At 37.3% G+C, this 25,254-nt stretch overlaps 5 protein-coding genes and 2 long non-coding RNA genes across 11 annotated transcripts; 4 read left to right on the forward strand and 3 right to left on the reverse strand.

The window, feature by feature from the left end:
* Nucleotides 1-850: 850 nt before the first annotated feature.
* LOC111782769 (protein neprosin) lies at nt 851-3,104 on the forward strand. Its single transcript, XM_023663574.2, has 6 exons — nt 851-1,344; nt 1,424-1,510; nt 1,587-1,799; nt 1,870-2,034; nt 2,299-2,352; nt 2,468-3,104. Exons 1-6 carry the CDS (start codon nt 1,069-1,071, stop codon nt 2,990-2,992), a joined length of 1,320 nt encoding a protein of 439 aa, XP_023519342.2. The 5' UTR covers nt 851-1,068; the 3' UTR covers nt 2,993-3,104.
* Nucleotides 3,105-4,765: 1,661 nt separating this feature from the next.
* LOC111782777 (uncharacterized) lies at nt 4,766-9,695 on the forward strand. Of its 3 annotated transcripts, none has more exons than XR_015414603.1 (5): nt 4,766-4,856; nt 5,771-5,975; nt 6,237-6,365; nt 7,173-7,318; nt 9,263-9,695. It is a non-coding gene; the product is annotated as an uncharacterized LOC111782777 (long non-coding RNA). The 3 variants fall into 3 exon arrangements; XR_015414604.1 differs by having other exon boundaries at nt 4,768-4,893; XR_002813186.2 differs by lacking the exon at nt 4,766-4,856 and having other exon boundaries at nt 5,362-5,975.
* On the reverse strand, nt 5,046-8,277 carry LOC111782775 (short-chain dehydrogenase TIC 32 A, chloroplastic). 2 transcript variants are annotated; one of them, XM_023663579.2, is made up of 8 exons: nt 7,913-8,266; nt 6,762-6,993; nt 6,595-6,674; nt 6,220-6,373; nt 5,801-5,879; nt 5,629-5,716; nt 5,456-5,502; nt 5,046-5,365 (listed from the first exon to the last, which is right to left on the reverse strand). In XM_023663579.2, exons 1-8 carry the CDS (start codon nt 8,073-8,075, stop codon nt 5,186-5,188), a joined length of 1,023 nt encoding a protein of 340 aa, XP_023519347.2. In that variant the 5' UTR covers nt 8,076-8,266; the 3' UTR covers nt 5,046-5,185. The 2 variants fall into 2 exon arrangements, with proteins under 2 accessions (XP_023519347.2, XP_086976480.1); XM_087120354.1 differs by having other exon boundaries at nt 5,629-5,879; nt 7,913-8,277.
* A 2,482-nt stretch (nt 9,696-12,177) lies between the features above and the next one.
* Nucleotides 12,178-16,018, forward strand: LOC111782766 (galactinol--sucrose galactosyltransferase). The gene is made up of 4 exons (XM_023663571.2): nt 12,178-13,547; nt 14,613-14,790; nt 14,890-15,248; nt 15,370-16,018. The coding sequence occupies exons 1-4, from the start codon at nt 12,300-12,302 to the stop codon at nt 15,931-15,933; spliced, it is 2,349 nt and encodes a 782-aa protein (XP_023519339.2). The 5' UTR covers nt 12,178-12,299; the 3' UTR covers nt 15,934-16,018.
* A 1,180-nt stretch (nt 16,019-17,198) lies between these two features.
* TAR2 (tryptophan aminotransferase related 2) lies at nt 17,199-19,309 on the forward strand. 2 transcript variants are annotated; one of them, XM_087120684.1, is made up of 7 exons: nt 17,199-17,287; nt 17,322-17,448; nt 17,538-17,684; nt 17,762-18,065; nt 18,145-18,425; nt 18,501-18,811; nt 18,892-19,309. In XM_087120684.1, exons 2-7 carry the CDS (start codon nt 17,405-17,407, stop codon nt 19,080-19,082), a joined length of 1,278 nt encoding a protein of 425 aa, XP_086976810.1. In that variant the 5' UTR covers nt 17,199-17,287; nt 17,322-17,404; the 3' UTR covers nt 19,083-19,309. The 2 variants fall into 2 exon arrangements, with proteins under 2 accessions (XP_086976810.1, XP_086976809.1); XM_087120683.1 differs by having other exon boundaries at nt 17,228-17,287; nt 17,318-17,448.
* Nucleotides 19,310-19,373: 64 nt separating this feature from the next.
* LOC111782498 (oleosin H2) lies at nt 19,374-20,270 on the reverse strand. The gene has a single exon (XM_023663257.2). The coding sequence runs from the start codon at nt 20,224-20,226 to the stop codon at nt 19,462-19,464; it is 765 nt and encodes a 254-aa protein (XP_023519025.2). The 5' UTR covers nt 20,227-20,270; the 3' UTR covers nt 19,374-19,461.
* A 2,515-nt stretch (nt 20,271-22,785) lies between these two features.
* Nucleotides 22,786-24,707, reverse strand: LOC111782499 (uncharacterized). The gene is made up of 2 exons (XR_015414706.1): nt 24,554-24,707; nt 22,786-23,471 (listed from the first exon to the last, which is right to left on the reverse strand). It is a non-coding gene; the product is annotated as an uncharacterized LOC111782499 (long non-coding RNA).
* Between the last annotated feature and the right edge of the window lie 547 nt (nt 24,708-25,254).

Here is a 25,254-nt window from a genome sequence, read left to right on the forward strand (position 1 = left end):
TGACCATCCTCTTCAAGGTTGTAAAAATTCATGAATTTAATAGAAATTTAATGAACTTATTTCAAATATTAAAAAATTATAAATCAAAAGATTTAGCTTAAAAATAAATAAATAAAAAAAATAAAACTCTTGTGGCCACTGTCCTACACTCGCACGTGTCATCCCACATTATCTATTTCAGGTTAATTCATCAAAAAAATAATCTTTAAATTAAATTTAAAAAAAAAAAAAAAGTGAAGAATCTAAATATAATTAATTTTTCAACTTTTAGGGAATGGGTCTGCCTGAAAAGAAGAGAGAATTTTTATTATATATAAATAAATAAATAAAAAATAATCCTAGCTGGCAAATCCCTTTTGTTCCTATATATATGAGAGTGCCAAGCCACGCCCTCCCCTCGGGGGCATCTTTATTATACCTATTTTAAAAAATGTTCGGAGAATATATCTTAGATAGGCTCTCCACAATGGTATGATATTGTCCACTTTAATATAGTTTTACTTTCGGTTTCCAAAAGGCCTCATTCGAGTAGAGACAGTATTCCTCGATTATAAACTCATGATCTTCCACTAAATTAACACTCACTCCCAATAATCCTCAACAATCCTCCTCCAATAAAGTACATTATAAGCCTCCCTACGAGCTTTCGAATAGCCTCCCCTTAATTGAGGCTGGACTCGGGAGCCCTGGTTTGGAAAATAGGAAAAAACAGAATTTCCAATGTAAGATTTGAATGGATTTTTCCAATTCAAAAAGATTGTTGGAATTTCCACCCAAATCCTAACTGTCTGAATGCAGCAGAGTACTGTGTAAAGTTTGAATCCCTCTCTCTCTCTGTCTCTGTCTCTGTCTCTGTCCTCCTTCCCTTTCATCCTTAATTAACAAGAAATGAAATTTGAAGAAAACGTGTTTGCTTTCAAGTTTTGACTGTTTCTTCTTCATATCAAAAAGTTAAAAATGGGTCTATTATTTTACAACCAGACACAGAGACAGAGCACATAGACATAGAGAGCTTCTGTGTTTATTCTTTATTCTTCATTCTTCATCACATACAACCAGACAACCTTAATGCTTACAAATCCCACATCATTTTACACTCGAAACAAACGACTTCCCCGAAACATTCCAACCAATATGCCTTCTTCTTCTTCTTCTTCTTCTTCTTGTTTTGTTGTTTTGCTTCTGGTTTTTACTTCTTTCTCCTCTGTTTTCCCAACTTCCATAGCCCATAAGACGCCGCCAAAAAACCAAACTTTTTTTCACCCCTCCAAAGAGCTGAATGAACTGAAGCATATCAGAGCTTATTTACGCAAAATCAACAAGTCTCCGACCAAGACAATTCAGGTAAAAGAAACCCCTTTTTCTCGAAATCTTGATTGTTCTGCAAATTTGACAATCTGGGTTGTTTTTTGCTCTGTTGCAGAGCTCGGATGGCGATGTTATAGACTGTGTTCTTTCTCATCTCCAGCCTGCTTTTGACCATCCTCACCTCAAAGGACACACTCCATTGGTATGGTAACCAATTCATTTAAATGGGTTTCGTTTTATGAATTTGATTGAGGAGATTGGGAGTTTGTGATGAACAGCAACCGCCGGAGAGGCCGAGAGGGAACAACTCCGAGGAAGAAGTGGCAGAGAGCTTCCAGTTATGGTCAGCTTCAGGCGATTTCTGCCCGGAAGGAACAATTCCAATTAGAAGAACAACAGAGCAAGACATTTACAGAGCAAGTTCTTTCAGAAGATTTGGAAGAAAACCCATTAGACATATGAGGAGAGATTCTTCTGGCAATGGCCATGAGGTTAGAATTCAATGAAAAACTGCCTCTTTTTTTGGATTTGGAATCAAAACCTTTCCTTTCATGAATGCAGCATGCAGTGGTGTTTGTGAATGGAGAACAATATTATGGAGCAAAGGCGAGCTTAAACATATGGGCACCTCGTGTTACTGATCAAAATGAATTCAGCTTATCACAAATCTGGGTCATTTCAGGCTCTTTTGGCAATGATTTGAACACCATTGAAGCTGGATGGCAGGCAAGTTTATGAATGTCACCTATAGTAACCCATAATGGAACGCTAAGTATCAATCGTCTTTGTTGGATGATGGAAGTCCCACATCGACTAATTTAGGGAATGATCATGGGTTTATAAGTGAGGAATACTAACTCCATTGGTATGAGGCCTTTTGGGGAAGCCCAAAGCAAAGCCATGAGAGCTTATGCTCAAAGTGGACAATATCATACCATTGTGGAGAGTCGTGTTCGTCTAACAGTCTTAATCATCTTCTTCTTTGTTCAGGTTAGTCCTGAACTGTACGGCGACAACAATCCTAGATTCTTTACGTACTGGACGGTGAGTTTCGAGATCTGTTACCAATCATGGATCTCCATGATAGTATGATATTGTCAGTTTTGAGCATAAGCTCGATTGGAGATACCAATTTAAAATGTTTTAATTTACTTGACAGACTGATGCTTATCAAGCCACTGGGTGTTACAATCTACTTTGCTCGGGTTTCGTTCAAACGAACAACCGGATCGCCATCGGAGCAGCCATTTCGCCTATATCCTCTTACATGGGGAAGCAATTCGACGTTGGCATAATGGTTTGGAAGGATCCGAAGCATGGGCATTGGTGGCTAGAATACGGGTCGGGATTGCTAGTGGGGTACTGGCCAGCGTTTTTGTTTAGCCATTTGAGGAGCCATGGGAGCATGGTGCAGTTTGGAGGGGAGATTGTGAACAGCAGAGGGTCAGGGTTCCACACGGGCACCGAAATGGGGAGCGGGCATTTTGGTGAAGAAGGGTTCGGGAAAGCTTCTTATTTTAGGAACCTGCAGGTGGTTGATTGGGACAATAATTTGCTTCCTCTTACCAATCTTCATGTGTTGGCTGACCATTCTGATTGCTATGATATTAGACAAGGCACTAATGATGCTTGGGGCACTTATTTTTACTATGGGGGTCCTGGTAGGAATGTTAAATGCCCTTGAATATTTTCATTTCTTTTTTTTATTATTATTATTTTATTGTCAACTTTAATGGGTTTATAGGATATATCAATGTAATTTATTATTATTTTATGGCATTGTAACTAGAATTAAACTTTTTTTTTTTTTTTTTTTTTTTTTTTTTTTTTTTTTTTTTTTTTTTTTTTTTTTTTTTTTAGAGTGTAGAAACTCTAAGATATGTTTTAAAATCGTGAGATGGATAAGGATATATAATGGGATAAAGCTGACCATATTTGTTAGTTAGTAATAGACTTGGGTTGTTACAAATAGGATTAGAGTCCGGCATCCAGGAGTGTGCTAGCGAGTACGCTAGGTTCATAATGTTAGTTATTAATGGACTTGGGTTGTTACAAATAGTATTAGAGTCAGCCATCAAGCAATGTGCTAGCGAGGTTCATAAGAGGGTAGATTATGAGATCCCAGATCTTGAAGAATGAAACAAAACATTTTTATAAGGGTGTGGAAACCTCTCCCTGGCATATGCGTCTTAAAACCGTGAGGCTGACTATGATACACTACGGGTCAAAGCAGACAATATGTGATAGCTGTGAGCTTGAGCTGTTATAATGATATCAGAGCTAGATACCGAGCAGTGTGCCAGTGAAGACACTGGCTCTAAGAAAGGTGGATTGTGAGATCTCACTTCGGTTGGAGAAGAAAACAAGAAACATCTTCCTAACAAAACCGTGAAACTGATGACAATACGTAATGAACAAAAACGGACAAGATCGGTTAGCGGTGGAGGTTACGCAACTTATTTTTATGGATTTTAAAATTTGAGTGATGAGAATGGTGCAGAAGAAAGGAATAGAAAATGGGTTTTGAAATGGGAAAGCATCAAAAGCTGTGGAAAAGCAGAGGAAATTAAAGGCATAGAACTCATAATATATGCCTCTCGCGTGCTGCTGCTGCTGCTCCATTACTCTCTCTCTTTCCTATACCTTTTCTTCTCTTCTATCATTTTTAATCTAAATATGCATGCAACTTTAATCGGGCCATCATCAAATGAATCTCTTCCTATTTTTATAATGGCATTTTGAGATAAAGTCGTGTGGAAGTACGATGTCACGGGTCGAGACTCTTAACTTGTCTTCGTAATAGTATTGTAAGATTAGGTTTGTGTAAATAGGAGTGTCGAACATTCTCGTCGTAATTGTGCTTTTAGAAAGTCATCGAAGACAATAACTAATTTAAGTAGGGGAGACTCTCACAACCATATTATAAAGAAAGTAAGTTGTGATCCCACGTGCAGACAGACAATGACCTTCAAATTGCGCTCATTTGGTCGCATGAGGGTCGGGATAGACAAGTGTGATGATACAACCGAGTAAAACAGTGCATCATCCAACACACTTAAAAGAGTACGCGTAAACAAGAATGTCAGAGACAGGCTCCCAGAGGACAAGGTAGTGGGGTCAAGTCCGTCTATATAAAAAATGAAACTTCATTGATCAGACACCCAATAGATACTCTACAATGTTGTATAAACATTCCTCAAAATCAAGTATAGTCCAAACTAAAAATTCCTCCAAATTTATTGGATGTTTTGAAAATAAAAAATAAAAAATAAAATTTTTAATTTTTGTAATTAGAATTTAAGTGGGCTTAAAAAGAAATGAGGCCCAAATAATTAGTGGGCTTAAAAAGAAATGAGGCCCAAATAATTAGTGGGCTTAAAAAGAAATGAGGCCCAATTAATTGGTGAGCTTAAAAAGAAATGAGGTCCAACTAATTGCTGGGCTTAAAATGCGAGGAGATCGTAAATGGCGGTGGAGGGAGAGACTTCACTTCAGCGGCGAAGCTGGCTGGCGCGACAATGTCTACGCCGGGACGATTCTTTCTTACTGTATTGTAACCTGTTCGAATTTGAAATTAACTAACTGGTTGTAATTTGTTCCATGAAAGATTATTGTTGTTTTTTTTTTCTCTGATCAATCGGAGATCCTGATAACACGGTGTTAATTTCATATTGTCTCCGTTATCGTTTAGAAATGATCCTTCATATATAAAGTTCAACTTCTAAAAAATCGAGTGATTGTTCAAGAATTTAGGCGTATTTTTATTACGAGATCTTATTTGATGAACTTCTGCAGGATCTCTGTTCATTTACAAATGCATAGATTTATATATACTATTCTCTCTCTCTCTTGGTTGAAAATTTATTGATGATGTAGATCAAACTGGTTCATCAAGTTCTCTGAGAATTAGGGCACGAGTTTGTATCCATAGCTTTCGTGCTGCTAACTCATCGTTGGCTAGAGATGAACACTTAGTCTCATTACAATCTGCAAAATATCTTCCTGTTTTTCTATGTGTTTGTGGGCTTAGAGCCACATAGCATGTCGTAGCAGCACCCTGCAGGCACAATAATTGTTACTATTTGTTTTGTATGAGTAACACTAGGCAAATCCAATCGCTCTGAATCGATTTTACATAAGAAAATACCTGAGGAATGGATTTTAGTAACTTCGATGCCATGAAAAAGAGAGAATCTGCAAGAGATGTTAGAATATAGTTATGATAAATCAGTAGCCTCTTGTACATTTTCCTTTTGGTAGAAGTAGAACTGGCTCAAGATGGCTGTACATCAGGAATTAGAAAGAGTCAACAGTTCATGCCTGTGATAAATCCTCGATGTGCCTTGAGAATTGCAGTCTTTACAATTCCTGGATGCACTGCATTAATTGTCACATTGGCATCTCTTTCCTGTAAAAATTGCTGGAATTTCAGAATATGGACTGTTTTGTTAACTGTTTGCAGGAAACGTAGAAGGTGAAGAAGCAAGATTACCTTCAACTGTCTAGCCACCTCCTTGGCATGTAAAATGCAAGCCAGTTTTGATTGAGCATAAGCACGCGTGCCATTGTACCTGCAGAAATCCCAAATCCAAAACCCCAAACAGGGTTTAGTTTGATTCTCTGACCATGGATTGCTATTGAACTGTAGCCAGCTAGTGAACACCCTGGTAACTTTTTGTGTTTTGAGAAAAGGGAGAAAGAAAGGGTTCAATTACAAGTTTTAGTTACTCAAAATGGATTTCTTAAACTTTCTGTTGCACTTTTAAAAGTTTTTTTTGACTTATTGGACACAAAATTGAAAGTTTGCGTTTCTATCTGATCCTTTCGACCGTTCATGAATCATATAAACACAAACTTGAAAATTCGAAACCTAAACGAAAGTAATCTGTAATGGGTTCGAGTTTTTCTAACTTTTTTGGGTTGAGCAGGTGAGTGAAGCAGAGATCGTCCTTCTTCACCCAGCAGTGGACAACAGAAGAGACGTTTATAATTCTTCCTTGGATGCCTGTTCTCTTTGATGTTTCTATCAATTTGTCTAAAAGCAGTTCTGTCAGAAGGTAATGTCCTGCAGGAAAAAGAATTTTGAAATTCATTTTGTATCCTTTTTTTGACGTAACTTCATTCTTCTTTAGCAATTATTTAGATTCAACTTTCTCTGACTCTGAAAAAGTAATTAAGTTAAGGAGTTTGTAGAGCTAAGAGTCATCTATTCTTCTGCAAGCCAACTGTTGTTCTGTGTTTGAGTTTCAGAATGAGAAGAAAAAAGAGAGAAGGAAAAACTATTACCCAAATAATTAGTAGCAAATGTCAATTCAAGCTTGTCATCAGAATACTCCAAATTTGGAGAGAAAACCCCACCATTGTTTCTGCAAAAACAGTTTATGTGTCCAAAAAGGGTGAAATTTGAGAGGGAAAAATGGGATATTGGTTGGGGAAAGTGGAGGCAAACTCACATGAGAATGTTGAGTGGTAGCCCTAAAGCTGCAAACTCCATACAGAACCTCCTAACAGAAGCCAAAGAGCTGAGGTCTATCTCAGACACTAAAATCTCTGCTTCTGGACCTTCTCTTTTGATCCTCTCTTTCACTTTTGCTGCCTTCTTCATGTCTCTTGCTGCCATTACTATTCTCACTCCTCTTTTTGCTAAAACTCTTGCTGTTTCTTCTCCAATTCCTGATGTTGCCCCTTTTTGCACCCACAAATAAAATCAAATTCTCATCATTCTTCTGGATTGTTTTGTCTTGTTTTAACACCCATCTTTACATGTTGCTATTATTCTTCGCTAACATTATATGGTGTAATTGTTTCCTTCCTTATATTTATATAGTTAAGCTTCTCATATAAGTATGTGTATATATGTATAGGATGTACGGATTAAGGTTTGGAGATGGATACAAGAAACGATTTGGTTAAATCCATTTAGTTTCGAACATCCTCATGACTCAAATTTAGAGAAATGAAGGCTCGAGCTGAAGACAACCAAGCCGACCATAATTCAATTGATCTAAAGGTAAGACTCCATTTTATAATGATTTTTATTTTTGAAAATTGGCCTTGTTTTCTCACGATTTTTTTTTTTTTTTTTTTTTTTTTGTCTCTCTTTAATAAATTAAATTCTAGCTCATTAAAAAATATATATATAACAAAACAAAGAAATTAGGGTTGTGTAATATTTATAGGCTTAAATAAAATTTAAAAAAAAAAAAAAAAAAAAAAAAAAAAAAAAAAAAAAAAAAAAAACTTAAAACTAAATGATTAACGAACCAGATTTTGTAGATTTAATTTCTTCCTAATAAAATTTAGGAAAATGAAAGAAAACCTAAATTCTCTCATATACACATGTGCAATGTGCAACTTTGGTTCAAACTCTTTTCGTGGTTCTTTTCTTAATTGACTACAACTTTAAAGATAATTCGAGTATAGCTTAACAGTAATTGACTAATGTTTCTCATTTTTTTTCTTAAAAAAAGTCGACCTTTGAAGTTGGGGACCGTTCTTTGAACGATATATTAGTTAGGATACAACTTGCAGAACAAAGTGAATATAGAACAAAACAGTAAGAAAAGACCACAATTAGGTTACTATCGTTCAAAAAAAAGCTTACCGGTGATAATGGCAGTCAAAGGAGAATAACACTGCAAATGTTCAGTAACTTGCTCTGCACTTGACTTAGAGCCATACCCACTTGGGCCTGCAATTCCAACCAAATACCTTAGAGTCTCCTTCATCACCCTACCCTTCAACCTCTCGCTCTCTCTCTTCCACATAAAAACATCAAACCTTAATATTTATACCACCAAAAAATGAAAAATAAAAGAAAAACAAACCCTGAAAGTTTTATCTCCTACTCCCAAGACCATCCCATTTCCCTGCTCTCCCCTAAAATAGTTACCCTAACCAACTTTTGGGTGTTCCCTTTTCAATCTCAAGACTTCACGTTTCCATCTTATTAATATATAATAATTTCAAAGTTGAAACAAATAGAGGGTTAGATTTCAAAGTTTTTTTAAAAAAAAAGGAATCTTTATGTTCATATTTATGACATAATGTGTCTCACTTATTCGAGAAACAAAAATATGGCCTTTTTCTCTGTCTTTTTCAATTAGTATTTCGATTTTTCCACGTATTAGCTTTGTATTAAACACTGTCTTTTCTTGGTTCATAACTTTATTTTGGTACGTGTTAGTTTTTTTTAGTACACTTGAATATATGGATTTAAACCTCGTAAAAAAAATACATATCAATTTCTTGATTCATAATATAATTAATGCTTTTTCCCTTGAGGGTTTAGATATATACATAAGAAAAAAAAAAGTGAAAATAGGTTTGCTTACACGTGTGATTTGCATGCAGAAATGGATCATAAAGGGAACGACCCAAAAAGAAAAGAAGCAATCTTTAGAGAAAATTGAAAAAATAAATATTGTTGGCGTAAAAGAGTATGGGTTATTTCTTAGGTATACAAGTATAATAAATGTGTCGTTTGGGAAAGGAACTGCTTTACGCTGCATGCGGCCTTTGTCCCAAAGTTTCAATCTTTGCCCTTAAAATAAGGACGGCTTTTATGTTGGAGCCTTGGTGGGTTAAAGTTGAGGCATTCAGTTTGACAACTTTTCACTTACTTCTACCATTTTTCTTCTCTCTACCTCTTCTATTATTCTAAATTCTCCATCATATCATGAGCCTTAAGAATCTGATTGGGATCAAGTCTGTAAACCCTAAAATTCTTCCTCCACAAGCTCACAAACAAGAGCAAAAGAAAAGAAGGTAGGCCACGAGTTGATTAGATTTACTTCTTTTTCAGTGAGCTCGGTAGATAATGTTATAATGAAAAGAGTACCAAATACTACATATAATCTCTCGTAAAAATGTGTCTCGTTTTTCTTCTTGAAGGCTTGTTTATTCTTGAATGCTCTATGTTTTTTCAATTCGATACTAACTCTGGAGTAAACAGGTAATCTTGGACTTGACTTGTTGGGAAGAAAGATGGAATGTAGTGTGTAGAGCCCATATAAAGCACAGTCGGATGGCAAACTCTAGCGGTATAATGTTCGCACATCTTTAGAAGATGCTTCGGGATTATAAGTTTAAGGTGATTGTACACTATTCATTGACATCTCTATTAGAATAGAATATTATTTTGAGACAAGGTGGACCCATTGTGTTTTGAAATTTGATTCGCTTGGTTGAAACAATGTTTGTGTTGATCAACTTGACGTGTGAAGTTGGGCTCGTAATAGTGACATGGATATGTCATTTCAAAACATATATTATGACATGTCCAAAAAAGTGTGGAACAACCAGGATTGATTGATAAGTTGGTATGGCCTACTTTTTGCTTGGCATCCATATTTGTTTCTACATTATTATGTATGCGATTTGTACAACCTTCTTATGTTTTTATACTTTTCTAAGTAATACTCATGGTTTCTCGAGATTAGGTTTAGCACGGTATGGAGTCATTTTCTCATCAAACTAGACGTAATTTAATTGTAATTAATATATATTTCTTTTACCGTAATCAAAAGTTTAAACTACCATGCATTTGTCTATCAAACAAACCAAGTGAAAGGCAATAAATAAAGGCATCCTTTGATTGGAATTAATTTAATTTAATTTAAATGAGAAAAAAAGGAACCAAAGGTACCAAATTGATGAGATAGTGTCTTTCACACGTGTCATAATGAAATTACATTTGTCAACCTAATTATAAGTGGTCCTACTGCGCTTATAAGTGGTCCTACTGCGCTCTAGCTAATGTATATTAATACATTATCACAAGCTTGATCAATCTTTTTTTTAGTTTAATAGTATTTGAGGTAAAAAAATATAAATAACTTCAAGACCCGAGCTGAGCTCTATTTTCGGATTGGGTCAAGTTGGACGGTTTGTGTTCAGTTTTTTTTTTAAATTATCTAAAAAACTTTAAAACGACAATGATCAGTGTAACTCATGGCAGATAGTTGATGTAAGTATGCTTTTCTTAGAAACTAAATGTAGAATCTTTTTTTAGTTTAATAGTATTTGAGGTAAAAAAATATATATAACTTCAAGACCCGAGCTGAGCTCTATTTTCGGATTGGGTCAAGTTGGACGGTTTGTGTTCAGTTTTTTTTTTTAAATTATCTAAAAAACTTTAAAACGACAATGATTAGTGTAACTCATGGCAGATAGTTGATGTAAGTATGCTTTTCTTAGAAACTAAATGTAGAAGAGAAAAAACTTGCGATTCTGCGAGGAAGGCACAATAACAGACAACAATACAACTCTTTATGTATATTTTTTGTTCGGACCGGGTCAAATTGCATACTAAATCCAGGTCTGACCCAATCCACTCGATTTATAGAAAATTAAAGTAAACCTAACCTATCAACCTATCTAGCCCAATTCAATCCAACCCTTGAGTTCGGTCAATTTGGGTTATCGAGTTATACAGCCCTAATATTTTCAATACCATCCCATCAATTTAATCATGTCAAATCCGTACTAAATCCAACCAAAAAGTGGAAGCATTTAAATATAATTTATTAATTTAACATAAATGAAATTAAATGCAACAAGCTAAATAATAATTACAAATTTGACAAAAGGTATACACACCTAGCTCCATCAATAAATTAAATTAAATTAAATTAAATTTGGACCGGACAAGGAGATGGCCAGGCCCAGGATTGAACCGTTATATATTCATAGAAGCCCGGCCCACGAGCTGACATTGTGGATGGGCTTAACGTATATATCTTTTTTTTTCTCCATAAATCTAAATATAAAATATATAGTAAATAATGGTTTGTACAGACATATTCACTTATCTATATATATATTATAATTTTTCATTTTCATTATAAATTTATCAAACTTTGTTCTATGTTTAGAAAACATATTTATTTTATATTATTCACGTAAATACAAGTATTTTTAAAAAATATTATTATTATATGGTTTTGTTAGAAGACAAGGACAGGTGGTGGGGGGTGGCATGTATGAATGCAACGTGGCGGAGAGGTAGCTGAACACTTCGACACAAGACACCCGTGGAAACACCTAGATTTTACTTACATTTTACCCCCAACAAATTGCATTTAATTATTAATTTAATGTCTCAACTTTACTTCATAATGTCTATACCCAAAAAGAAAACACATCAACATTCTACCCTATGTTTCAATAATTCTCATACACCTATGTAATTATGTAATGCCGTAAGTTAATAAAAATATCTATAAACTAAGAGTAAATCATTTTTTAAAATTTAAAAAATATTATTAAAACTTTTAAAATTTAAATATATTTTTACAATGAGTAAAGGTTTTGGTGGTTAAAAGCATACCATAAGAAGGTGGAATGAATTAAGGGTTTTGTGTTTGGTTCTTTTGTAGGGTTTACGCACTTGGAACAATCCCTTTAGCTTTTAAAAAAGACAGAACATGCTTAGAATCTGGCTTTGGTGGTCTTCTGTGTTACACAAACCGACAAATCTAAACCTTAAACCCATTTCTTGACTTTATATGTTTAGGGTAATGCCTAATCTTTGTTGTTGCCCATATCTATGGGGACCTTTACCCAAAATAATGTCTGGAAAAGCAAGAAATCTCTAGAAATTACATCGAACAACCTCTCATAATCGAGGCTCGACACTTTGTGCCACTTTTTACTACACCTTCAAAGCTCGAAACACCCTTTGTTCGATACTTGAGGATCATATTGACGTAACTCTAAGTAGTTAAGAGCATGATTCTGATCTCAAGTTAGGAATGACGCACCTCTACAATTATATGATAAGGTTCACAATTTTACGACTAAAAAGGTCTCGTAAAGATGTATTTCATTCCCTTAATTAGCTAACATGGGACTCGCTCCCAATAATTGGCACCAATTGACACCGTACCATTCCATTGTCTATATAAACCCCCTCCGCACCTTCCTTATGCACCAAACCCAACTCAGCAAAACTGATCTCTTCCTCCACCAAGCTTAACCATCTTTGTGTCATGGCTCCACCAAGCTTAACCAGTATCCCCATAGACGACGTGATCCCCTTGCTGGACGCGCCCTCATCCGATCTCTCAATCGCCTTGAAGGGCTCAGAATTTGTTGCCAATGGCCACCCATTTCTAACCCATGTTCCTTCAAATATCACAGCCACTTCTTCCCAGCTCATCTTCTCCCATAAGACCACAATTCCCAAATCCCTCCTCGGCGGCTGTTTTCTCGGCTTCGATGCGGCTGAGCCCAAAAGCTGCCATCTTGTTCCCATCGGCAACCTCCGAGGTATAAGATTCTCAAGTATCTTCAGATTCAAAGTCTGGTGGACCACCCACTGGGTCGGCAGTTGCGGCGGCGACATCCAGCACGAGACACAGATGATGATTCTCGACACAAATGATCAGGGCCGTCCATTTGTCCTCTTCCTTCCCATCTTAGAAGGAGCTTTCAGATGTTCCCTACGTCCTGGTGGTGACGACACTGTCGCGATGTGGGTCGAAAGTGGGTCCACCACCGTCCAAGCGTCGCAGTTTAGAAGCTGCTTATACATGCAAGTCGGCAAAGATCCGTACACTTTGGTCAACGAGGCTATGAACGTGGTCAAACTCCATTTGGGTACCTTCAAACTTCTAGATGACAAGACCCCACCTCCCATCGTGGATAAATTCGGGTGGTGTACGTGGGATGCATTCTATCTTAAGGTGAACCCTCACGGGGTTAGGACAGGTGTCAAATGCCTAGTGGACGGTGGCTGTCCTCCGGGGATGATTCTGATTGATGACGGGTGGCAATCTATTGCTCATGATGCGGATTCCATCGCTGATCCTCATCAGGAAGCCATGGATCTAACGGTTGCAGGGGAACAGATGCCTTGCAGGCTAATCAAATATGAAGAGAATTATAAGTTCAGGGACTATGGAAGTCGTGGGAAGGGGTCTGGTGTAGGGCTGGGTGCCTTTGTGAGGGACCTGAAGGAGGAGTTTAGGACAATCGAGCATGTGTATGTATGGCATGCTCTTTGTGGGTATTGGGGTGGGATTAGACCCAATGTCCCCGGAATGCCCCTGTCAAGGGTCATCAGTCCTAAGCCCTCAAAGGGCTTAGAGATGACGATGGAGGATTTGGCTGTGGACAAGATCGTCAATAATGGCGTTGGATTCGTCCCGCCGGAGCTGGCCCACGAAATGTACGATGGACTCCATTCCCACCTCCAGTCGGCGGGTATCGACGGCGTCAAGGTTGATGTTATTCACGTAAGTTCCCTTCTTATGCTGGTCTGTTTGGTCTCTCAATATTGAAGTTCAAGCTTAAAATTTGTAGTTCAATTGAAAATTAATCTCGAACTTGGGGGAGCTCGTTAGGAATAAAGACTCTCCACTTAGAGCATAAGCTTCTCGTAGTTTTGTTTTGGGCTTTCTCAAAAGATCTCATATCAATAGGGGACTCCCTCCCAACAATCCTCAGCGATCCTCCCCTCCAACAAAGTATATCTTCCCTTAAGCCTATGAAGTCATCCCCATGAAGAGCCTCTCCTTAATCGCGGTTCGACTCATTCTCTGGAGTCCTCGAACAAAGTACACCATTTATTCGATATTTGAGTCATTCATGACTACAATTTCGAGACTCACAACTTCTTTGTTCGACATTTGAGAATTCTATTGACATGACTAAGTTGGCTCTGATACCATGTTAGGAATAATGTCTCTCTACAATGGTATGATATTGTCCACTTTGAACATAAGTTTTCGTAGCTTTGTTTTGTGCTTACCCAAAAGGCCTCATGCCAACTTTGAGCATAAGCTCTCGTGGCTTTGCTTTGTGCTTACCCAAAAGGCCTCATGCCAATGGAGATGTATGTACTTCTTACTTATAAATCCTTGGTCGTGGAATTCCCTTCCAACCATCCTCAACATAGCTCACTGCTTTTTGGCATAGGCAAGATTGTTTATGGGATATGATTTGTTTGAAGAAGGGGAAGAACAGGATACAGCCTGGTCTTGAAATTGCAGGGCATTGATTCCTGTAACTCGACCAAAAATGTCGAAAACCATATCAGCTATAGCTCGTGCGCTCCAATAGGCTCGCTCATTTGGCCTTCCTCAGTTGGTAAGTATTGGGAGACCATGATGTATCAGCTGGATTCTTGCGAGCATCAACGAATTGGGAACTTACTGACTTCATCTTTCCATGAGAGATCTCAATAAACAGTCCTAGAAATTTCCTGTATTTACTCCAGTTTCTCCTCACCCTCATAGAAAATACAGCGTTGAATCAAAATCTCCCCCTGTTTGATGAGTCTTCTGTGATCAATCATGCAGTTGCTTGAAATGCTATCCGAGGAATTTGGAGGCCGAATCGAGCTAGCCAAAGCTTATTACAACGCACTCACTGCGTCTATCAATAAACATTTACAAGGAAATGGGGTTATTGCAAGCATGGAGCAATGCAATGACTTCATGTACCTTGGAACCGAGGCCATAGCGCTTGGACGTGTTGGTATGGCCGTGTGAAACCCCAACTATCCATCTTTCCTTCACCTAAATTTTACAAATCAGTATCAGCCTTTGAATGTTTATACCATTCCTCTGTTTACAGGAGATGATTTCTGGACGGTGGATGCCTCTGGAGATCCATATTGGCTACAAGGGTGTCACATGGTGCACTGTGCCTACAATAGCCTGTGGATGGGCAATATAATTCACCCAGATTGGGACATGTTCCAATCCACCCACCCTTGCGCTGAATTCCACGCGGCTTCAAGGGCCATCTCCGGTGGACCAATCTATGTAAGTGACTCGGTCGGTAAACATAACTTCAAGTTACTCAAAAGGTTAGTTTTGCCTGATGGGTCAATACTGCGATGCCAACACTATGCCCTTCCTTCCAGAGACTGTCTGTTTGAAGACCCTCTTCAGGATGGCAAAACCATGCTCAAAATTTGGAACCTCAATCAAGTAAGTCAAAAAAAACCACACCCTTGATCCTCTTTTTTCAATTCATAGGCCTATATCTCATTTTAATGCTCAAATTTCGGTGCGGCATTTAATCAAACACCTTGTGGTCAACTTCACACAGTTCACAGGCGCATTGGGTCTGTTTAATTGCCAAGGAGGAGGGTGGTGTCCGAAGACAAGGCAAAACAGAAGGACCTCCGAGTACGCACGCACACTAACCTGCGTGGCTGGTCCGAAAGATATCGAGTGGAACAATGGGAAAAACCCCATTTCTCTGAAGGGAGTATACTTGTTTGCGATATACATGATCCAGGAGAAGAAACTAAGGCTATTGAAGACATCGGAGAATTTAGAATTTACCATCGCTCCATTAAGCTACGAATTGCTTGTAGTTTCCCCTGTGACAGTTTTATCGAAACCATACGTGGAATTTGCTCCAATCGGGCTGGTGAACATGCTGAATTGTGGGGGCGCAATACAATCCCTAGAAATCGAGGAAAATGAAGGTTTGGTAAGAGTCGGAGCCAGGGGGTGCGGAGAGATGAGAGTGTTCGCTTCGAAGGAGCCAAGAAGCTGCAAAATTGACGGAGAAGACGTAGAGTTTGAATATGATGATAAAATGGTGAAGATTCAGGTCCCATGGCCGATCTCTTCAAGATTGTCCATAATTGAGTATCAATTTTGAACTTCGCAGAACTCTGATCTTCGAAAACATTTTGTGGATCAATCCAGGCTTCTTATCACTCTAATCAATACGTAATGTTCTAATGTCTCGGTTATAAATTGGGAGGAAAAAAAGAAAGAAAAAGAAAACATGTGTTTTTTTTTTTTTTTTTGTTAAATATGAAATTTAAGTTTAATATTATTTTGTTCTCTATCATTTTCAATATTTGGTCATAATTTTATATTAAAAAAAGTATGTATAAAATATAAAATATTGTGATGTTGGGGCCTAAAATTGTCTTTTCTCCTGGTCTCGAGATAGGTAAAAGAGGTATGAAACCCTCTTCTCTGTTAGACGAACACGATTCTCTACAATGATATGATATTGTCTACTTTGACTCATGATCATTCACTAAATTAGCTTATGTGAGACTTTTATCATCCAATACTTCCCCTTGAACAAAGTACGTCTTCCCTTAATCGAGGGTTCGACATTTGAGGATCTACCAATCTATTGGCATGACTAAGTTTAGGGCATTGCTCTAATACCATGTTACATGAACATGGTTACTTTGAGCATAAGTTCTCGTGGCTTTACTTCGAGCTTCCCAAAAAACCTCACACTAATGGAGATAGTATTCTTTGATTATAAACTCATGATCATTCCGTAATTAGCCAACGTGGCGCTTTCATCATCCAACATTCTCCTCTTTTCCCAGTGGGGCTCGAGATAAGGTAAAGGAGGAGATATGAAACTCCTTTCTCCTCTTTCACCAGTGGGCTCGAGATATATAAAGAACATACAGAATCCTCCCATCGTTCAACAAGCACAGATCTCAGCATCTATAATGGATGTAGGAGCCTTAAATTGTCTTTTCTCCTCCTTCATCAGTGGGCTCGAGATATGTAGAGGAAGTACGAAACTCTCCAATCGTACCGTACCTTATATATTTTATATTTTAAACTCCATAAATTTATTATAAAAATAAAAAAAGAAATCAAAATTTCCATAGATATATTTTTTCTTTTATTAACAATATCCAATATTTTACAAAAGAAAAACATTAATTTAATGAGAAAAAAAAAAAGTAGGTTATTTAAATAAAGAAATGTTTGAGTGAAGCTTGAAATAAACATCCTTAATTTTCTGAAATAAAGGAAACAGAAAGAAGTAAAAAATCCCAGAATAGAAAAAGTCAGTTAAATCTGTGGACCACAATTAGCGGTTGACTGAAGATCCATAGGCGCTCCCCTCTTATATAACCCACTCCCATCTTCGTAACCTTTGCCGGACAATGATTCGAGGGATTTTTATGTTCTTCATTTGAAAGGAACATAACTATCCCCGGTCTGGCCATTGGGCGGATCCTTCCCCGCTCTCTCTCTCTCTCTCTCTCTCTCTCTCTCTCTCTCTCTCTCTCTCTCTCTCTCTCTCTCTCTAACCTTATCCATTTCCCACTTCATTCTTCTTCGTTGAATATTCATTCAATACAATGTTTAATTTCTGTACTTGTGTGAATTTCAAGCAGGAGCCCAGGTTGGATCATGCCCTGTTACTTGTTTTAATCCTCTGTTTTCCTCTGTTTTCTCTCTGTTTCGGGTTTAATTCGGTTGTTTTCATTTCAGCGACGATGAATGGCAGATGGATTCGTCGGCTAAGAAAAGAGACTTGAAGAAGGGCTCAAATGAGACCTGTAATCATGTTCCTTTGGCTTTGGTTTCGCCATCGGAGCGTCGAGATTACGGGGAGGATCGAGTCATCAATCTAGATGTGTAAGGACCCGACATTCGTATAGTATTTTACTTCATCTTTTATCATTGAATTGTGATTTGGTTTAAATGATTTGCAGTGGAGACCCAATTATGTATGAAACTTTTTGGAAGAAAATGGGGAAGAAAGCCACGGTGGTGATACCTGGGTGGCGATCCATGAGTTACTATTCCAAGGGCCAGAGTCTTTGCTGGTTTCTCGAGCCTGATTTGTGCGAGCAAATTCTCCGATTACACCGCGTCGTTGGCAATGCCATAACCGAAGGCCGCTATATCGTAGTTGGGACCGGCTCCTCCCAGCTTATATTGGCGTCGCTTTACGCCCTTTCTTCGCCTGATTCTTCCCAGCCCACCGACGTCGTCTCCGCCGCCCCCTACTACTCGGTAAGTATCGAATTGGGTGAATTCAATAATAGACGGTGTAATAATAATCGTAACATGAAATTCAAATTCTTGGTTGCAGTCTTATCCATCCATGTGTGACTATTTAAAAACGAGTCTTTTCAAATGGGGTGGAAATGCAAGCACATATACAGGCGATGGGGATTACATAGAAATTGTCACTTCACCATGCAACCCGGACGGTTTTCTACGCGAACCGGTTGTGAACCGGAAAGGAGGCAAAGTACTGCACGACCTTGCATACTATTGGCCTCATTACACGCCCATTACGGCGCCTGCTGACAATGATATCTCATTGTTCACTGCCTCTAAGTGCACCGGTCACGCCGGTTCCCGAATCGGGTTAGTTAGTCTCTGAACTTTCAAAATACCGAACATTTCGTGTCAGAGCTTATTGGTTTGGTTTGGTTTGGTTAGGTGGGCTCTTGTTAAAGATGCTGAGGTGGCAATGAAAATGGTGAAGTTCATTGAGCTGAACACTATTGGAGTGTCCAAAGATTCCCAGCTCCGAACGGCGATGATGCTGAACGTAGTGTCAGATACTTGTGAACAAATTGGGAGTTCATTAGTCATTCGCAGCGAATCCTTTTATGGGTTCGGCCACCGCCTCATGACGGAGAGGTGGTGCCGCCTTAGACAGGCCGTTAAGAACGCCGGAATGTTCACTCTCCCCGACTTCCCTTCTGCTTACTGCACCTTTCTCAACCAACGAACCCAAACCCGGCCTGGTAATTTAAATATTTAATTTAAAATATTTAGTGATGTTTTGACGGCGGCGGCGGCGGCTAATTAATTTGTTCATGGCTAGCTTTTGCGTGGCTCAAGTGCGAGAACAAAGACGAGGACTGCGCCGCTTTACTTCGGCGCCATAAAATTATAGGTCGGAGTGGAGTCAGCTTCGGGTGCAGTGCACAGTTCGTACGTGTGAGCATGATGGATCGGGACGACAACTTCGACCTCTTCATCCAACGAATATCCAAGATCGCTTCCGAAATCTGAGACGACATGTCGGTCGAATCCCATAAGTTTCCAATTAGCTAGAACAATAATGGAGGACGAGAATGTCAGAGCCGAGCTGGAGGCATGGGAGTTGAAGCCCAATTTTCTAAATTATTTTATTTTTTTGATTTAAATTTTTGCGTATGTTTTTGTTTTTTCCATTTTCAATTTTGTATCTCCTAATATTAATTGAATTAAATAAAAATTAAATTAGTATTTATTTATTTTTATAGATTTCATAAATAAATACTTTTATTTCTGGACGATAAAAACGCACACGTAGACACTATGTGCTTGAAGTACTCAGAATTCCAAAATTATTAAATTATTTACATATATAAGTAGGATCCGGCCCATTAGTGCTTACTGGGCTCCTTCGTTACGTCTTTCCTCCTCCTCGGGCCTTGCCTCCTTGGGCCTTCCCTTTTCCTTGGGCCTTCCCACTGTCTTGGGCCTTCGCCGGTTCCTGGGCCGCTTCCTCTTTTGCGGTACCTTGTTCTTGGGCCGGGCTGTCATCTTCAGTCCTCCCTTTTTCCTGGGCCGTGTCGACTTCTTTAGTAGTACTCTCTTTTTCCTGGGCTGGGCCGACTTCTTCAGAACTCCCTTTTGCCTGGGCTGGGCCGACATCTTCAGTCCTCTCTTCTTCTTGGGCTGGGCCGTCTTCATCAGTCTTCACCCATTCTTGGGCCTTGTTTTGAATAGCCTGGCCCGCCTCCTCAGCCGTTTGGGCCGCTTGGGCTGCCGCTTCACGGACCCATTGCTTGGCTTGGTCGAGCTGGAAAGGAACTCGGGATCTGCGTAAATAGTTGGCCATCCATGAGACGGAGGATAAGGCGGTTACCCCAAAAGCCCCAGAGGTGAGAAAGCCGGCGACGGCGACGGCGATGACGAAGGCGGCGGGGAGAAGAATGGGGCTGAAAATTAGGAAAAGAGGAGATGTAATAGCTAAACCGATGACGGTTCCGATGAAGGAAATTCCGGCGAGGAAAAGGAGGAAGGCGCCGATGGGCAAGAGAGTTAGAAGTGCTAACAGCTTGGAGGTGGAAAGGGAGGCTTCGGGGAGGATGGTTTTGAAGGGATCGGTGGTGGGTCGTTCATAATTAGGGTGGTGGCTCTGCGGTGGTTGCTGTTGAAACTCCGCCATGGGAAGTGGAGGAAGAAGGAATGGGAAATGGAATTTGAAAATTGGGAAAGAAAAAGAAGTGGTTTTAAGGGGAGGAAGGAAGAAGAGGACACGTGGAGGAAGAAGGACACTTGTTCGACATTTAAGGATTCGAGGTTTGCATGGGAAACATGTCGATGAGGATGGAGCTCAGTTGTCATTTTCCATCGAATTTTTTCTGATTAATTCAAATTTCTTCCTCGATCTCATCTCATCTCATCATTTGTCCTCCATACGGCTACTTTTTGGGTTTGGTGTTTCTCCTCTATCAAATATTTGAGAATAATACTTATTATAAAAATATAAACTAATTAAATATTAAAAATAAATTAAAATTAAATATATAGAAATTAAATGGTGGGTTTCATTTATAATATTTTATGTTTGTTGATAAAAAAAAAAAAAAAAAAAAAAGCTTCATTTTACACTTTCTTTTTTATAAAATAAAAAAAAAAATAGGTTAGTGGATTTCACATATTATGTTTACTTAATTAATTTGTTTATATATTCAAGAAATAAAGAGATCAATAAGGACATTAAATTCTTCAATTTACATCTTTTGCAGAAGCATTGAACACAAGCCTCCCTCAGCCAACTACAACTTTAATGGCTATTAAAATTAAATTGTGGGTTTTTTATTGTATGATTTTAATACCCAATAATCCTCGAGGCACATAAATGAATCGAAATCACATTCGATTGCGGACGAACTTGAAGATAAATAATAATTATAATCCATAATGTAACTAAAGATTTTCTTAATAATAAAAATACGTGTTCATATGTGAGATCTCACAGCGGTTAGAAATCTCTCTTTAATAGACGGATCAAAACGGACAATATCTGTTAGCGGTAGGATTTAACTATTACAAATTGTATCATAACCAAACACCAAAGGGGATGGATTATGAGATCCTACATCGATTGGAGAGGAATGAAACATTTTTTTGTAAAGGTGTAGAAACCTCTTCTTAACAGACACGTTTTAAAATTGTGAGGCTGACAACACTACGTAACGATCAAAACGGACAATATTTACTAGCGGTGGATTTAGACTGTTACATCATATCGAGAATATGAATGCCATGGATGAGGGTTGATCACTTAATATGAGTATAAATAATGGGAAAGCAAATTAAAGGCATTGTGTTGGATTTGGTTATAATGGGCATGGCGTGGGTGCAATCATCATGCCTATCATTATTGGCAGTCTTTCACTTACTACTTAATACCCTACTTTCTTCACTAATTATAATATAATTAACAAAGCATCTTCCAAATATATTATACTTTCTTCACACATGCATGTGAAGCTTCCAACTTTTATCATTGTTCATCGTCAAACTAAATCTTAATCGTAATCGAGATATAAATTTGATTGTTTATTTAAAATTCACAATTTTAAAACTCAGAATGTCCCACCAAAACATTTAGAATCCTCTCCCTTAAGAGTCCAAAAGGAATGAACATGAATAGTATTTTCTTTTTTTTTTTTCTTTCATATTGGCAAAAGGACCTAATATACTCTAGGAATCGAACATCGAACTTAGCCGATGTGTGATAATAAATATTAGTTAGAGAAGAAATAATATTATTAGAGTTTAAGCTCAGAAACTCGTGCCCTAATACTATGTTCATCATCATTGTTTCAACGTCTAAATCTCTGAAATTAAGTCAACGAAATACGATAGGTGAGATTCCACATCAATTGGGGAGGAGAACAAATTATTATTTATAGGAGTATAGGTATTTTAAAAACTTTAAAGAAAATCTGAAAAGCTCAAATAGGACAATATTACGACACTTATTAAGAGAATCAAAAAGAATGATTTGTTATTGTTGCAGAGCGTGTTCTGCTGTTACATCTAGGGAGGTGACAAATGAATGTTTTTTTCCAGAAAAAAGCTGCAAAACGAACATTATTTTTGAGATAAATAAAGAGCCAATGATGGCAGAAGAACAGTTAAGTTTCTGCCAAATAGAAGCTGATCCATATCTGCTACAGAAGATTAATGAATTGAGTAACTATGTCTTTCCCAATCTAAAGTTTAAGACATGCCAAATCAACAACTTTACAAGCCCTTTATGCCTAAAAGCGTGCTCACCGCGTGGAACGAAACCTCTTTCTAGTAAACGCGTTTTAAAAACCTTAAGAGAAAGCTCAAAAGTGAAAGTCCAAAGAGAATAATATTTGCTAGCAACGGGCTTCGGTTAACAGATGTTGTGTCAGTGAGAACGCTGAGCCCCGTAAGGAGTGGATTTCAAGATTAAGGGTGTGGAAACAAAACCCCCTGATACACGTGTTTTAAAAATCCCGAGGGAAACCTCAAAAGGGAAGACTTGAACGGTTTTAAAAAGCTTTTGCACCTTCTTTCAAACGGTTAAAGATTCAGATGTACCGAGCAAATACTACGACTAAAAGACTATCTCTATGACGGGTCAAGAAGAAGAAGATCCGTTTATGATATAGTGAACGAAAGAAAGAGAGGGATCGTTTTATTCATTAAAGAATGAAAAAGACTAATACTTAGGTAGGTTAAGTAGCATGAAAATGTTGTATTATATTAATAGACATGATGTTTAATACAACTTCCACAAGCACATGCCTACAGAGTTGTCTATAATAGTGATATGATACAATACATCAAAACCCTAAAACCAAGCATTAGGCATCTACTAGCCATGAACCACAAAGAGACCTCAAATCTTGAGTTCCTTTTACAATATAAAACATGCCCATTTCTCCATTAAATTCCTCCATTAAAATACACAGAAGAATTAGCAGAAACAATATCATTATGATTCCAAAGCAGTGGAGGGCTAATAATCTGAGGCTGAGGCGAAAAGGGTGTTGAGAAATCAGTGCAAGAGTATAGCAAAAGGCGAGCTTTAGCTGCATCGAGTTCATTTTGGAGCCTTTGGACCTGTTTTTGAAGGAAGGAAATGGCGGCAACACAGCCATAAACAGGGTCTCTGATTCTGGCCTCTGCTTGGTAGGCGAGGGACACGACGGCGTCTTGTCGTTGATGAGGAAGAACTTCATTGAGGAGCTTCGCCACGTTACTGGCTCCGAACACCTTGTGGACATTGGCGAATTTTTGGGGCTCCTCTGGTGGGAAATAGGGTGCAAATATGCATCCTGCTATGCATTTTCTTCTTAGGAATTTGCAGGCTGCACAAGGGCTGTAGTAATTGTTTGTTCCTGTTGCTAGTGATCCCATTTCCATCTGCAAACAAAAAAATTAGCTATTTTTATTACAACTTTGGATCAAAATCTACAAATTTACATAAACCCATCTCAATATTTTGTTCAAAGAACAAAAAAGATGAGAACTTTGTGGGTTTTTGTAGTTTTGTTCATTCTTTTCATCGACTTGTTGAAAATTAGCAAATTTATATTAGAACTTTGGATCAAAATCTAAAAAATTACATAAACCCATCTCAATATTTTCTTCAAAGTACAAAAAAGATGAGAACTTTGTGGGTTTTTGTAGTTTTGTTCATTCTTTTCATCGACTTGTTGAAAATTAGCAAATTTATATTAGAACTTTGGATCAAAATCTAAAAAATTACATAAACCCATCTCAATATTTTCTTCAAAGTACAAAAAAGATGAGAACTTTGTGGGTTTTTGTAGTTTTGTTCATTCTTTTCATCGACTTGTTGAAAATTAGCAAATTTATATTAGAACTTTGGATCAAAATCTAAAAAATTACATAAACCCATCTCAATATTTTCTTCAAAGTACAAAAAAGATGAGAACTTTGTGGGTTTTTGTAGTTTTGTTCATTCTTTTCATCGACTTGTTGAAAATTAGCAAATTTATATTAGAACTTTGGATCAAAATCTAAAATTTACATAAACCCATCTCAATATTTTCTTCAAAGAACAAAAAAGATGAAAACTCATTCTTTTCATCGTCTAAAATTAGCAATTTTAATTAGAACTTTGGATCAAAATCTAAAAAATTACATAAACCCATCTCAATATTTTGTTGAAAGAACAAAAAAGATGAAAACTTCATGGATTTTTGTAGTTTTGTTCATTCTTTTCATCGGCTTGTTGAAAATTAGCTATTTTTATTACAACTTTGGATCAAAATCTAAAAATTTACATAAACCCACGTAAGTATTTTGTTGAAAGAACAAAAAAGATGAAAAGTTTGTGGATTTCTGTAGATTTGACATAAGAATGATTTTTTAGTTCATCATGTTCTTCAATATATTACAATAAACACAAGACAAAGTTAAAATAAACAGGTTTTTGGTAGAGATGAGAGCAAAAAAAACACAAGATTTAGAGAAAATACCTTGTGGGTTGGTTGGTTGGTTGGAGGTGTGAAATTGAAGGGTGTTGGTGTGGTGATTGTTAGAAGAAATTAGATGAATGAAACCCTAATTTAGAGAGAGGAAGTGTTGGTGTGGGTGGAAGCAAAAGATGGGGAAATGAATGGAAAGTAGAGTAAAATAGGAAGCATCAAATCAAATCATAATTATTTCAGAGATATGTCCCCTACTTTCATACATACACTAACAATACACACCTTTTTTTTTTTTTTTTTAATTATTATTATTATTATTATTATTATTATTATTATTATTATTTTAAAAAATGGTAGGTATGATTTACCATATTCGTAATATTATTTAAAAAAATGGTAATTAATCATCATATTAATTTCCCTTTTGGTTAATTAATTTCAATAATTTTCTTGATTTTGTTTATTTGCTTCCTTTAATTGTGGGTCATGGGCAAAATTGGAAAGATTTGTTAGATCGGTTTTAGATTAATTAAAATGGACCTAATTATTAGAGACATGCCTTTTGGACCCCACTTTATTTTTATGTATATTTCGTGGATCTTTTTATTAGATTCTATTTAAACCTAACTTTAAATGTATTTAGATTCTTTGTAACAAGAGAATTTCATGATAACTATTTCTTAAACTAATGAAAAAATAATATCATTTTTATGGATTATTTTAATTTTTTTCAATTTAAATAATAAATT

This window comes from Cucurbita pepo, chromosome 20 (assembly GCF_057944985.1).
Source record: "Cucurbita pepo subsp. pepo isolate OVF chromosome 20, ASM5794498v1, whole genome shotgun sequence".
Taxonomy (NCBI): Eukaryota; Viridiplantae; Streptophyta; class Magnoliopsida; order Cucurbitales; family Cucurbitaceae; genus Cucurbita; species Cucurbita pepo.

Bases quoted from the DNA above. Each gene is read 5' to 3' on its own strand.
- LOC111782769 (XM_023663574.2), top strand. From the start codon at position 1,069: ATGCTTACAAATCCCACATCATTTTACACTCGAAACAAACGACTTCCC. The intron at 1,345-1,423 runs GTAAAAGAAACC...GCTCTGTTGCAG, and splicing joins CTCCGACCAAGACAATTCAG to AGCTCGGATGGCGATGTTAT. The intron at 2,353-2,467 runs GTGAGTTTCGAG...TTTACTTGACAG, and splicing joins GATTCTTTACGTACTGGACG to ACTGATGCTTATCAAGCCAC.
- LOC111782775 (XM_087120354.1), bottom strand. From the start codon at position 8,075: ATGTGGAAGAGAGAGAGCGAGAGGTTGAAGGGTAGGGTGATGAAGGAG. The intron at 6,374-6,594 runs GTAATAGTTTTT...TTTTTCCTGCAG, and splicing joins ATTTGCTACTAATTATTTGG to GACATTACCTTCTGACAGAA. The intron at 5,366-5,455 runs GTATTTTCTTAT...TTGTGCCTGCAG, and splicing joins TACTAAAATCCATTCCTCAG to GGTGCTGCTACGACATGCTA.
- LOC111782766 (XM_023663571.2), top strand. From the start codon at position 12,300: ATGGCTCCACCAAGCTTAACCAGTATCCCCATAGACGACGTGATCCCC. The intron at 14,791-14,889 runs GTATGGCCGTGT...CTCTGTTTACAG, and splicing joins CATAGCGCTTGGACGTGTTG to GAGATGATTTCTGGACGGTG. The intron at 15,249-15,369 runs GTAAGTCAAAAA...AACTTCACACAG, and splicing joins AAATTTGGAACCTCAATCAA to TTCACAGGCGCATTGGGTCT.
- TAR2 (XM_087120684.1), top strand. From the start codon at position 17,405: ATGTTTAATTTCTGTACTTGTGTGAATTTCAAGCAGGAGCCCAG. The intron at 18,066-18,144 runs GTAAGTATCGAA...TCTTGGTTGCAG, and splicing joins CCGCCGCCCCCTACTACTCG to TCTTATCCATCCATGTGTGA. The intron at 18,812-18,891 runs GTAATTTAAATA...GTTCATGGCTAG, and splicing joins ACGAACCCAAACCCGGCCTG to CTTTTGCGTGGCTCAAGTGC.
- LOC111782498 (XM_023663257.2), bottom strand. From the start codon at position 20,226: ATGGCGGAGTTTCAACAGCAACCACCGCAGAGCCACCACCCTAATTAT.